Below are 12217 nucleotides of genomic sequence, written 5' to 3'. Positions count from 1 at the left end.
AGGTAGAGCCAACAGGATTTCCTGATGGACTGGCTGTAGGAAGTGAGAGGACAGCAGTCAGGATGACTCCAAGGTTTTTTCACCCAACTAAAAGTGAAAGAATGAACCTTCCATCAACTTAGATGGGAGGGGGTTGTTGGAAAAGCAAATCTGGGCATACGACTGGAAGTTCAATTTTGGACGTGCTGAATTTAAGATATTTTTTAGACTTCTTCATGAAAATGTTGAACAAGCAGTCTGGAGTTTCAGGATAAGATCTACAGTGAAGAATAAATGTGGGATTCATCCACAAGGTGGTATTTAAAGGTGCTACAGTGGAATGCCAGAGGAGCAGGCTGAAGACGTCAACAGGATCAAATCATAAATGATCATGTGTGGCGTGCAAGGAGTTTGAACTTTATCCTGTAGGAAACTGGGAGCCACTAAAGGACTCTAAGCAAAAAAGTGTCATAATCAAGTTTCGCTTTCAAAGACATCACTCTGACAAAACTATAAGTTCAACTGCAGGGGAATAAGAACTGACCAGGAGACAAGTTAGGAGGCTGTTGCATGGTCAAGCCAAAAAAGGGACAGAAAGGCCAGGAACAGTGGCTCACACCTGTAATCCCAACACTTTGGGAGGCCAAGGCAGGTGGATCACCTGAGGTCCGGAGTTCAAGACCAGCCTGGCCAACATGGTGAAACTCCATCTCTACAAAAAATATAAAAATTAGCCAGGCATGGTGGCTCAAACCTGTAGTCCCAGCTACTTAGGAGGCTGAGGCATGAGAATCGCTTGAACCCAGGAGGCAGAGGTTACAGTAAGCTGAGATCATGCCACTGCACTCCAGCCTGGGCAACAGAGTGAGACTTGGTCTCAAAAAACAAAGGCAGGGGGGAGTGGGGGAAAAGGGAGAGAAAAATGGCTAATTTCAGACAACGGGAGCTGGAATAGAGAAGATAGGCAGATTCAAAAGACGGTCAATAAATTAGGCTTTGAAAGTAAGGACAAAGAGGAAAGTGGGTGACTCCAAAATTTCTAGCTTAGAAAACCGAACGGATGATGGTATAATTCCCCAAGATAAGGAATATAAGAGAAATAGTCCGGGGGAGTAGATAAGTCATTTTGGACATGTTTAGGATGTGCTTTATGTGGGACATCCAGGTGGAAATGCCAAATATGCAGAAAGAAATATGGACCTAAAACTCAGTGGAGATATAAAATTGGTATTCGGTGATGTACCAACAATAGTTGACACTGGGGTCTAGATGAGACGACCCAGAGGAAGGAAAGTGAAGTGTCAGAGGATCAGGGACCTGATCCTGGGAAACACTAACCTTTAAGAGGCAGGCAGAAGATGGAGAGCCAGCCAAAGAAACCAAGTAGAAGTGTCAACAAGCTTAACAGGATGGCAATTTTCAAGTTAAAGCATTGCCCATCTTCCCCAGGCGATATAAGCTCTAGCTTCATAAAAGCAGCAGTGACTATCTTCATTGCTTAAAGCATCTGCTCTAGAATCAGGCTGCAACCAGACAGGAGCTGAAGACAGTAACTAAAACTAGGCAGAATATAACAACCATGGCTGCATTTAGGATGCTAAGTCAAATCAATGTTAACTATAGCCCCCTAATTTCTTAGCTAAGGTATTATACTGAACAGATTAAGACTTATAAGGCATTCCGAATGCAGCAGTAAGAACGACCGCAGAGAAAAGAAGAGAAGAGAAGAGAAGAGAAGAGAAGAGAAGAGAAGAGAAGAGAGAAGAGAAGAGAAGAGAAGGAGAGAACTGCAAAATCTCCATCTCTGCTAAGGGACCTCCACCAAAGGAAGCCAACTTCATGCAACTGCCCAGGTTTTGGTGTCAAGGGCTGATTCCTAGCCAGGGGTTGCCAGCTGTAGAGGGCGGGGCTCTATTTTGGGCTGCCTGCTGTCCCTGAGCCTGGCCGCGTCTGGTTTGAGCAGCATGCAGCCCCAGTGACTCACACACCCATGCAAACCGCCTGTGGCTCAGTGGCATGGCCTTGGAATGCCAGCCTTAGGCCAGCTCCCTCCTCACCCCATTACACTGGGATAAATAAATAAAGAGCCCGCCAGCAGCCACACAGCCTGATGGCAACCAGATGGAGAGAGCGAGGCATGGACAGGGCCAGGGGAAGGAACTCCCTCCAGTGGACTAGACTGAGAGTGGGCTCTGCCCAGTCATCCTAAACTTCCTTTTTCATACAGTTCCTACCGCCGTGTAACAACAGTCCCTAAGTCCCTGACTCTTCTTTCACTCCTAAAGATGCCTCTCAACCCCCAGTCCTACAAAATGCCCTATATAGGGTTCTTGGCCTCCATGAAGATCATGCCAACAGGCACCCCACCCAGCCTTGACTTGAGTCAATATTTTCAGCATCCCCCTCTAGTTAGGCCACTATCAATTGGCTCCTTGGGTTCCCCAGAATTGAGAAATCAGAGGCTCTTAGACAGAGTGGAAAAACAAAAGGACCAAATAGAGAGAAGTAACCCCTGTTCAATTCTTATTTTCCCGAGCCTTAGTATCCTAGCCACCTGCCTGGCCTACTGCCCCCTGTGCCTTATTGTCTATAGCCTCTTGCCTAGTAATAATCCCAATGAGAATTTTAAAAACTGACCCCAGGCAATGACCGCATGGCCCTCTGACAGCAGCCCTGGCCCCCCTGCGCCTTCATCCAGAGCTCTCTCCCTGGTTTGTTTATCTTCCTATTCCATCTTGCTTATTTTGATGGCACATCCTTTCAGTTCAGTCTTGGGTGACCCCATGACCCTTCTGTGTCCTGTTTGTAGGACCCCGGGCAAGCAGAGTAACTAAAAAGATGCAGTAGTCATAAGTTCTACAGCCCCAGTAGGAAACCTTTCAGTTCTAGCAGCTATACAGGACATTCTGAGGACAGTGCAATGACCCCAGAGGTCACAAGAATTCCATATTACCCCAGCCCTTATGTCTCCTCTAACCGATGTGTACAACCAGTTAAAGCAGCAAAACAAAACAGGGATAATCCTAGACTATGTGTCAAGAAATGTGGGAAGTCCTAAACATAAAGCTACAGCTATATGACCTTAGGCAAGTCACTTAACCTCTCTGAGGCTCGACTTCTTCATCTATAAAATAGAAAGCTGTAACTACAACTACCTCTCACTTCCTTTCCAGATATAATAAAATTCTACAAGTCTATGAGGTTGATCCACCCAGAACCTACAGGACCAGTATTCTTGAAGTAGCTGGTTCCAAAACACTGATACTCTTCCTGTGCTGCCACCTAAATTCTATATGCTTTCTCATTCAATTCCGCAGGGCTCCTCCCAACCCCATAGTATGAAAATGATGAGCCTCTAATTTTACAAATGAGAAGTGATTTATCCAAAGCTGCAAAATGAGCCATGAGAATAACCGAAGACCCCAAATATAGGTCTAGTAAGCAACACTAAGCCAGGTGCAGTGGCTCACGCTTGTAATCTCAGCACTTTGAGAGGCCAAGGTGGGCGGACCACATGAGGCCAGGCATTCAAAACCAGCCTGGCCAACATGGTAAAACCCTGTCTCTACTAAAACTACAAAAATTAGCCAGGTGTGGTGGTGCATACCTGTAATCCCAGCTACTCAGGAGGCTGAGGCACAAGAATCTCTTGAACCCGGGAGGCAGAGATTACAGTGAGCCGAGATCATCCCACTGCACTCCAGCCAAAAAAAAGCAACACTGTATCCACAGGCCACAATGTCATAATTTGTATAAAATCCCCCTAGCACAGACTTATCAAAATATTAATCCAAACTTATTGAAGACTTAACCTGTAGGCAGCAGGCACAGTGCTGGGGATATAGAAATGCATTCAGCATGGTCCTTGCCTCAGAGAGTCCACAGATCAGTGGAGGAGAAAGCCATAGTCTTGCAGGCATACAAACAGTAATATTACAGCGTTACAAGTGGTAAAACAGAGGTATAATCCAAGGTACTATGGTAGCAGGGAAGAAGAATAGTCTTTACAAGCAGAGTACAGAAAGGTCTCCCAAACAAAGTGAAGCTGACATCTAGAAGATTAATAGAAGTTTACGAGTTAGATAAGGCCAGAACATTGGACATTCCAGATCATGGGAAGAATGTGTATCTAAAGATAAGACGAAACAGCACTGGGGGAAATTAAAAGTCATTCCATATAGCTAAGGCATAAAGTACATAGAGAAAAATGTCAAGAAGTCAAGCTGGATAGGTATGCAGGCACTAGATCAGGAAGAGACCTCTCTACTGAGCTAAGAACAAGCCTTGCACTGTTTAACTAAGCGGATGAGGCAGGGAACCAGTATGTTATCCCCCGCCTTCATACCTAAACTTATAGACAGGGGAAGCTATCTAAGAGAAAAATGGCCTAAGAAATCTCTCTCAGTCACAAGTTTAGGTTTAACGGTCTCTCTTTACCCATAAAAACTTGAAACCTTTTCTAGGCTGGGCATGGTGGCTCACATCTATAATCCCAGGACTTTGGGAGGTCAAGGAGGGTGGATCACTTGAGGCCAGGAGTTCAAGACCAGCCTGATCAACATGGCGAAACCCTGTTTCTACTAAAAATACAAAAATTAGCTGGGTGTGGTGGCGTGCACCTGTAATCCCAGCTACTTGGGAGGCTGAGGCAGGAGAATTGCTTGAACCTGGGAGAGGGAGGTTGCAGTGAGCCAAGATTGTGCCATGGCACTCCAGTCTGGGTGACAGAGCAAGTGAGGCTTTGTTTCAAAAACAACAACAACAACAACAACAAAGACTTGAAACCTTTTCTCCTTCAGGACTTAGCAATACAAGTTTTCCTTCTTCTCCAGACTTACAATTGCTTTAGTACCTGGACTGAGCACCTACCTCACATTTTTTGCTTTTAGTGTTTAGACCCCAAGCATTGTAGCTCAGTCAATGCACAGAGGCAGAATGGGAGGTTCCAAATAAAGAATACCTGCTTTATGCCTAGCCCTTTAAAAAGTGCTAATTTAGGGTTCAAAAGAGGTATGGGGGCCGGGCACGGTGGCTCACGCTTGTAATCCCAGCACTTTGGGAGGCCGAGGCGGGCAGATCACGAGGTCAGGAGATTGAGACCACGGTGAAACCCCGTCTCTACTAAAAATACAAAAAAATTAGCCGGGCGTGGTGGCGGGCGCCTGTAGTCCCAGCTACTCGGAGAGGCTGAGGCAGGAGAATGGCGTGAACCCGGGAGGCAGAGCTTGCAGGGAGCCGAGATGGCACCACTGCACTCCAGCCTGGGCGACAGAGCGAGACTCCGTCTCAAATAAAAAAAAAAAACAACAAAAAAAAGAGGTATGGGACACAGACCCCGTCCACAAAGAGCTTACAAATTAATCTATAAGACAATAAAGAAATACAAATAATCTATACATAATACCATATTATAATAGCATTGTTTACTTACATGATAAAGTACCAACTTGGGTAACATATATAATTAGAAAATGGGGCAATAGGCCAGGCGCAGTGGCTCACACTTGTAATCCCAGCACTTTGGGAGGCCGAGGCGGGTGGTCACCTGAGGTCGGGAGTTCCAGCCCAGCCTGACCAACATGGAGAAATCCCATCTCTACTAAAAATACAAAATTAGCTGGGTGTGGTGGCACATGCCTGTAATCCCCGTTACTCAGGAGGTTGAGGCAGGATAATCGCTTGAACCCGGAAGGCAGAGGTTGCTGTGAGCCGAGATCGCACCACTGCACTCCAGCCTGGACAACAAGAGTGAAACTCCATCTCAAAAGAAGAAAAAAGAAAATGGGGCAATAATACTAGGTACTAACTGTACAACCAACAAGTCACAGAGGAAGGAGAGAAAGAGAAGATCAATATTGACTGGCATTATCAAAGGTCACTAGTATTAATACTTTCCCTATTTGGCATTTAATAGATGTTTCTTTTGGCTGAGCTCAATCCTTAGAAGGGAAACCTAGGCAGGAGCTTCTGACAGGCCACAATTATCTTCTCCCCATTCATTCCTTTGCCAGTCCCCTTGTATAAACACTGTGATTTTCCACAACCTACTGTGCCCACAAGACAGCCCCCAAATGGTAGCCCTAAGCTTTTTACCTTCCTGTCCTGCTGGATCCTGAAAGGGCGTAGACAAGTAATGATGCCTACCCTTCTGCTCCACAGTCCAGAGCTTATGACCAGATCTCAACAAGCAAAAATTTAATAACTGGTCAACCAACCTTTCCAAGGTTAGAGAATTCCAAATGAAATCCCTGGTACTTTAACAGAGATGTTTTATAAATATCAATCAGCCCACTTCCGCCTCTTACGTTCTTTCCCTGTTTTTTCCCTCATCCTCCCTAAGTACATCTCAAGCCTTATCAGACTTTCTATGGGCAATTTTTTCGGACAAAGGGCATTCCAACCACACAAGCCACCTAACACCCAAAACACAAGTGGCCACTCAGGCACCTGGAAAGAGGAAGTAGGGCAAAGACACACAAGAAAATAACAAATACCTTACCTCTATCATAAATTGTTCCAAGAAGGAATTTTCTTCAAATGGTTCTGTCTTCAATCGATCTGTAATAAGAAGGAACAGAAAAAAGAAATATGAGTCATATAGAATGAGTTTCTTACCTGATGGAAAGGGAACAGAACAGGGCTACTTAGGAAAGAGGAGGAAGGTGTATCATGCAGAGACACCTAGTTCAGTGGGAGAAGAAGGGCTGAGAGCATGTGGGCAAACAGTAGTGGGAGAGGGTGATTAGCAACAAATGGCAGGTTTGGTGGCAGCATCTTCTCTAGGAGTTTTTCCTGCCACAAAAACAAAGGCCAAATTGAATTTTTATTCTGAAGTTGGAGCCATGAAGCTTCCTAAACTCCCAAGTCCATGTTGCTCTGGTACAATTCTGTATAGCTATTGGATCCTCTCCAAAGTCTTTCCCTGCCATTGCCTAGGGCATGTCTGGACTCGGTTACAGCTTCTATTGGTCACTTGGGCTCCAGCCAGGTACTCGAGGCAGAAGAAAAGTATCGCCTAGGCCAGGCACGGTGGCTCACGCCTGTAATCCCAGCACTTTGGGAGGCCAAGGCAGGCAGATCACTTGAGGTCAGGAGTTCAAGACCAGCCGACCAACATGGTGAAACCCCGTCTCTATTAAAAATACAAAAAAATTAGCCAGGCGTGGTGGCGTGCGTCTACAATCCCAGCTACTCGGGAGGCTGAGGCAGGAGAATCACTTGAGCCCAGGAGGCGGAAGTTGCAGTGAGCTGAGATCATACCACTACACTCCAGCCTAGTTGACAGAGCGAGACTCCATCTCCAAAACAAACAAACAAAAAAGAGTCACCTAATATCAAGACTCCAGTTTCTGGTTAGTATTCAGCACCCATCCTGGGGGAGGCACTTCTCTAATGCAAATGAGTCTCCCTCTTTGCTAAGACCCTTTGACTATTTTTAACACTCCCCACCCAACTCCTCCAAGAATGTCCTCTCACCTCGAATCAGCGTAGCCCCACTCTCCTGGTAGTCTTGGATCTCTAGGTCTTTCATATGAAGTAATGTTGCTAGCTCCCTCACTTGGCACTGTAATGCCAGACTCATGCCCATCAGAGGACGAATCAAATGTTGGGAGACCTTTGATGGAAGAGATATCAATTAGCCAAAAGACTCTTATAAAGTACTTTCCAATTCGGTATTAGGTACTAGAAAAAATACTGAAAAATAAATGTTCTTACAGAAACTTATAGTTTCATAGGCAAGGAACCCATTTACATGAATGTAAACACAAATACAATAATTAAATATATTAAGAAGGTGGCTGGTGCAGTGGCTAACATCTGTAATCCCAACACTTTGGGAGGCCAGGGCAGGTGGGAGACTTGAGGTCAGGAGTTCGACACAAGCACGGCCAACATGGCCAAACACTATCTCTACTAAAAATACAAAAATTAACTGGGCGTGGTGGCAGGCGCTTGTAATCCCAGCCACTCGAGAGGCTGAGGCACAAGAATCGTTTGAACCCAGGAGGCAGACGTTGCAGTGAGCCATGATTGCACCACTGCATTCTAGCCTGGGTGACAGAGTGAGACTCTTTCTCAAAAACAAGATCCCACCAGCTGAGATGGCTCATGTCTGTAATCCCAGCACTCTGGGAGGCCCAAGTAGGAACTCACTTGAGCCCAGGAGTTCAAGAGCAGCCTGAGAAACATAGTGAGACCCCATCTCTACCAAAAAAAAATTTTTTAACATTAGCCAGGCACGGTAGCATGCATCTGTAATCCCAACTACTGGGGAGGCTGAGGTGGGAGGATTACTTGAGCCAAGGAGGTCAAGGCTGCAGTGAGCTGTGATCATGCCACTGTATTCCAGCCTGGGCAACAGAGCAAGACTGCATCTCAAAACAACAAGAAAACAAACAAACAAACAAACAAGAAAAGCCGAAGATCCAAGTAGCCCTCAAGAAAATAAGAGTGGCAAAAACAGAATACACTAGCTAAAGTGTAACAGAAGACAAAAATCAACAGAAGGTAAAGACCCTTGAAAGTCAAATTAGATCCAGACACTAAGAGCCATTTCAGGGCTCATGATAGCCCAGAAGGAGCCTGGAATTTCAATCTGTTCCCACAAATGCAGCATAGTCTAAGGTTATTGTTATAATAGAAGCAAGCCAGCTACCAAGAACTAGCCTAGGAAGGTATAAGCCAACTCACTCTACACACAACCCCCCCCCCTTTTTTTTTGAGAAGGAGTTTCTCTGTGTTGCCCAGGCTAGAGTACAATAGCACGATCTCGGTTCAGTGCAACCTCCACCTCCCAGGTTCAAGCGATTCTCCTGCCTCAGCCTCCCGAGTAGCTGAGATTACAGGCATGCACCATGATGCCTGGCTAATTTTTGTATTTTTAGTAGAGACAGGGTTTCACCATGTTGGTCAGGCTGGTCTCAAACTCCTGACCTCAGGTGATCTGCCTGCCTCGGCCTTCCAAAGTGCTGAGATTACAGGCGTGAGCCACCGTGCGCAGCCCACACACCCCATTTTTAACAAGAGGTAAGAAGAATGCAAACACAGCCATACTGCTGTACAAATAGGGTGATACTCTCATATGATAATGTATAGCTATATAGAATAATCATTTAATTCACCTACACAAGGTGTCCATTAACCTGTCAAAAAAAATAACTAGGCCAGCATGGTGGCTCATGCCTGTAATCCCAGCGTTTTGGGAGGCCAAGGTTGGAGGATTGCTTGAGTCCAAGAGTTCGAGTCCAGCCTGGGAAACATGATGAAATCCAGTCTCTACAAAAAATACAAAAATTAGCCAGGCATGGTGGCACATGCCTGTAATCCCAGCTACTCGGGAGACTGAGGCACGAGAATCGCTTGAATCCAGGAGGCAGAGGTTGCAGTGAGCCAAGATCATGCCACTACATTCCAGCCTGGGTGACAGAACGAGATCCTGTCTCAAAATAAAATAAAATAATTCAAATTAATAATCTATCTGTGACTAAGGGACGTTATCAGACTTCCTTTCCCTTCCCTTAAGGAGATGAACTAAGGAAGGCACTAAAAAGAAGAAATGCCCTAGATCAGAGGTCAGCAAACTTTTTCTATAAAGGGCCAGATAGTCAACATTTTTGGCTTTGTGGCCTATCCAGTCCCTGTTGCAACTACTTGACTCTCCTGTTATAGCACAAAAGCAGCCACAGACAATATGTAAACAAATCAAGTGGCTGTGTTCCAACAGAGCTTTACAAAAACAGGCAGCAAGCCAGAATTGGCCCATGGCCATAGTATGCCAACCCCTGTCCTAGACCTGAAAAAGGATTACTTTTAGACAAGATACCCCAACAGGCTTGAAATGAGGAAAAGGTACTAGAGTGTCCCATAATATGTGCAAGCCAGACTCATCTGGATCCAGATCAGACGTCTGGACTCTTTCAGACCTTTGTGTTTTCATTTTCCATTCATTTTCTAGGTAAAAGTTACTACTAAAAGTTCTAATTGTGCTTTGGCTCAAATTAAGAGGAAAAGACTTTTTCCACATTTCTGCTAGATTAGAAAAGACTGGATGTGGGGAGGTGGGAAGAAAGGAAGTTAGTGGCGGCAGCTTTTGTCCCAGAACCAAGGACCAAGAAATGGAAGGGTTCTGGCACAGAGGGGAAAGCCAGAAATAAAGTCTAGCTATAGATACTAGAGTCTTCCTTCTACCACACAGCACATCCCAACCTGGCACTGACTCCCAATTGAGGTCCTTAGCAAAAACTTAACCCCCTAGGAAGTACTGTTCAGAATGTGGCAGAAGTTCAGCTTTGGAAAAATTTATCTGCTCTACCCTCGATCTTCTTTCCTAGGAATTGTTTTGTTAAATTTGGTCCTACTGGGTGGGCATGGTGGCTCACACCTATAATCCCAGCACTTTAGGAGGCCAAGGCAGGCAGATCGCTTGAGCTTAGGAATTTGAGACCAGCCTGGGCAACATGGTGAAACCTCATCTCTACTAAAAATACAAAAAATTGGCCGGACGCAGTCTCACGCCTGTAATCCCAGCACTGTGGGAGGCCGAGGCAGGTGGATCACCTGAGGTCAGGAGGGCGAGATCAGCCTGGCCAACATGGTGAAACCCTGTCTCTACTAAAAATACAAAAATTAGCTGGGCATGGTGGCGGGCGTCTGTAATTCCAGCTACTCGGGAGGCTGAGACAGAAGAATCGCCTGAACCCGGGAGGCAGAGGTTGCAGTGGGCTGAGACTGCGCCATTGCACTCCAGCCTGAGTAACAGGGCGAGACTCCATCTCAAAAAAAAAAAAGAAAAATAAAATTAGCCAGGTGTGGTGAGGCGTGCCTGTATTTTCAGCTACTTGGGAGGCTGAGGTGGGAGAATTGCTTGAGCCCAGGAGGTGGAGGTTGCAGTGAGCTGAGATTGCACCACTGCACTCCAGCCTGGGTGATGGAGTGAGACCTTATCTCAAAAAAAAAAAAAAAAAAAAGTTTGGTACTGTTTAAGGTAGATCAGGAGGAAAACAGGCAAATACTTGTATAAATGACAGTGAATATTTGATGAGTTCAACTGAAATAATTGTCATTACTACCCAAGCAGCAACACTATCCAATTGGTGGCAGCACTGAAACAACAGAAACTCCTAAATTAATAACCAGCTTCCCTCTGGATGGCTACCTCAATAGCAATTTCCTTGAGTGACAGTAAATATTATATAAAAACATGAAACATGACAAGGAACAGCTTTTAATTAATGTCATGCCTAATTAAATATGATAATGCCATACCAGGCAACTGAAATTATCTATCAGACCCCAATGTCTATTTGGTTTAAAAAAAGTTTTTTTATCAGTAAATATTGTAACTGCTAAAATAATTTCATAGGATTGGGTTACAGCATTTTGATTTATTGAGGTATAATTCATTTCAAAGTTAGATGAACACTAAAATGATTTCCCTCAGACCAGATAGCTTTAAATTAATGCTCAGTAGAAATTTTGAAAATATGTGTTAATGGGCATATGAGAGACTAGATAAAATGTGTAAAAACGTCCCAGCACTTTGGGAGGCTGAGGTGGGCAGATGACCTGAAGCCAGGAATGCGATATCAGCCTGGCCAACATGGTGAAACCCTGTCTCTACTAAAAACACAAAAAATTAGCCAGACATGGTGGCACGCACCTGTAATCCCAGCTATTCGGGAGGCTGAGGCACAAGAATCACTTGAACCTGAGAAGCAGAGGCTGCAGTGAGCTGAGATCATGCCACTGCACTCCAGCCTGGGTGACAGAGAAAGACTCCATCTCAAATAACAATAATAATAATAATGTGTAAATAGTTCAAAGCAAATCCACAGACACTATAAGGAAAAATCTTGAAGGGCTTTAGGATGTCAGGGACACTCCCCGTAATTTATAGACAGCAATATATGAAGATATACAGTTCATTAGTCAATTCAACAGATATCTACTGGGTTCCTAATATGTGCTCTGACCCTATGAGGTCTCTGCCATCAAAGAGCTTACAACAGTCAAGGAGGTTAGGAAGTGTAATAGATACACAAACAGGAGTTGCTAATCTTTTTCAGAGGAAAAGCTATTTATAATTTTCTCCAAAGTCTTCAGATTTTCCATAGAAATGTTCATAAGTCATGAGCAGGGGAGCAGAATGACAGGTCTCAACCTCAAGATGAATCAAGCTGGAGGCTTAAGGGGGAGAATCACTTAGGCCCAGGAGTTCAAGACCAGCCTGGGCAACATA

The 12217-nt window shown here is 44.9% G+C and overlaps 1 protein-coding gene across 4 annotated transcripts in view; it reads right to left on the bottom strand.

The window, feature by feature from the left end:
• The window catches only part of NHEJ1 (non-homologous end joining factor 1), an 88147-nt gene that overhangs the window by 67697 nt on the left and 8233 nt on the right, over window positions 1-12217 (bottom strand). For all 4 annotated transcript variants that reach the window (XM_032754458.2, XM_032754459.2, XM_032754460.2 and 1 more), the window contains exons 4-5: window positions 7456-7594; window positions 6479-6537 (exon numbers count right to left, since the gene is read on the bottom strand). In XM_032754458.2, the coding sequence (XP_032610349.1) occupies window positions 6479-6537; window positions 7456-7594 (198 nt within the window). The remainder of the gene's footprint in view (window positions 1-6478; window positions 6538-7455; window positions 7595-12217) is intronic.

The sequence above is a fragment of the Hylobates moloch genome, unplaced genomic scaffold (assembly GCF_009828535.3).
Source record: "Hylobates moloch isolate HMO894 unplaced genomic scaffold, HMol_V3 SCAFFOLD_1, whole genome shotgun sequence".
NCBI classification, from domain to species: Eukaryota; Metazoa; Chordata; class Mammalia; order Primates; family Hylobatidae; genus Hylobates; species Hylobates moloch.
This window is presented reverse-complemented; position numbering and strand designations above follow the sequence as displayed.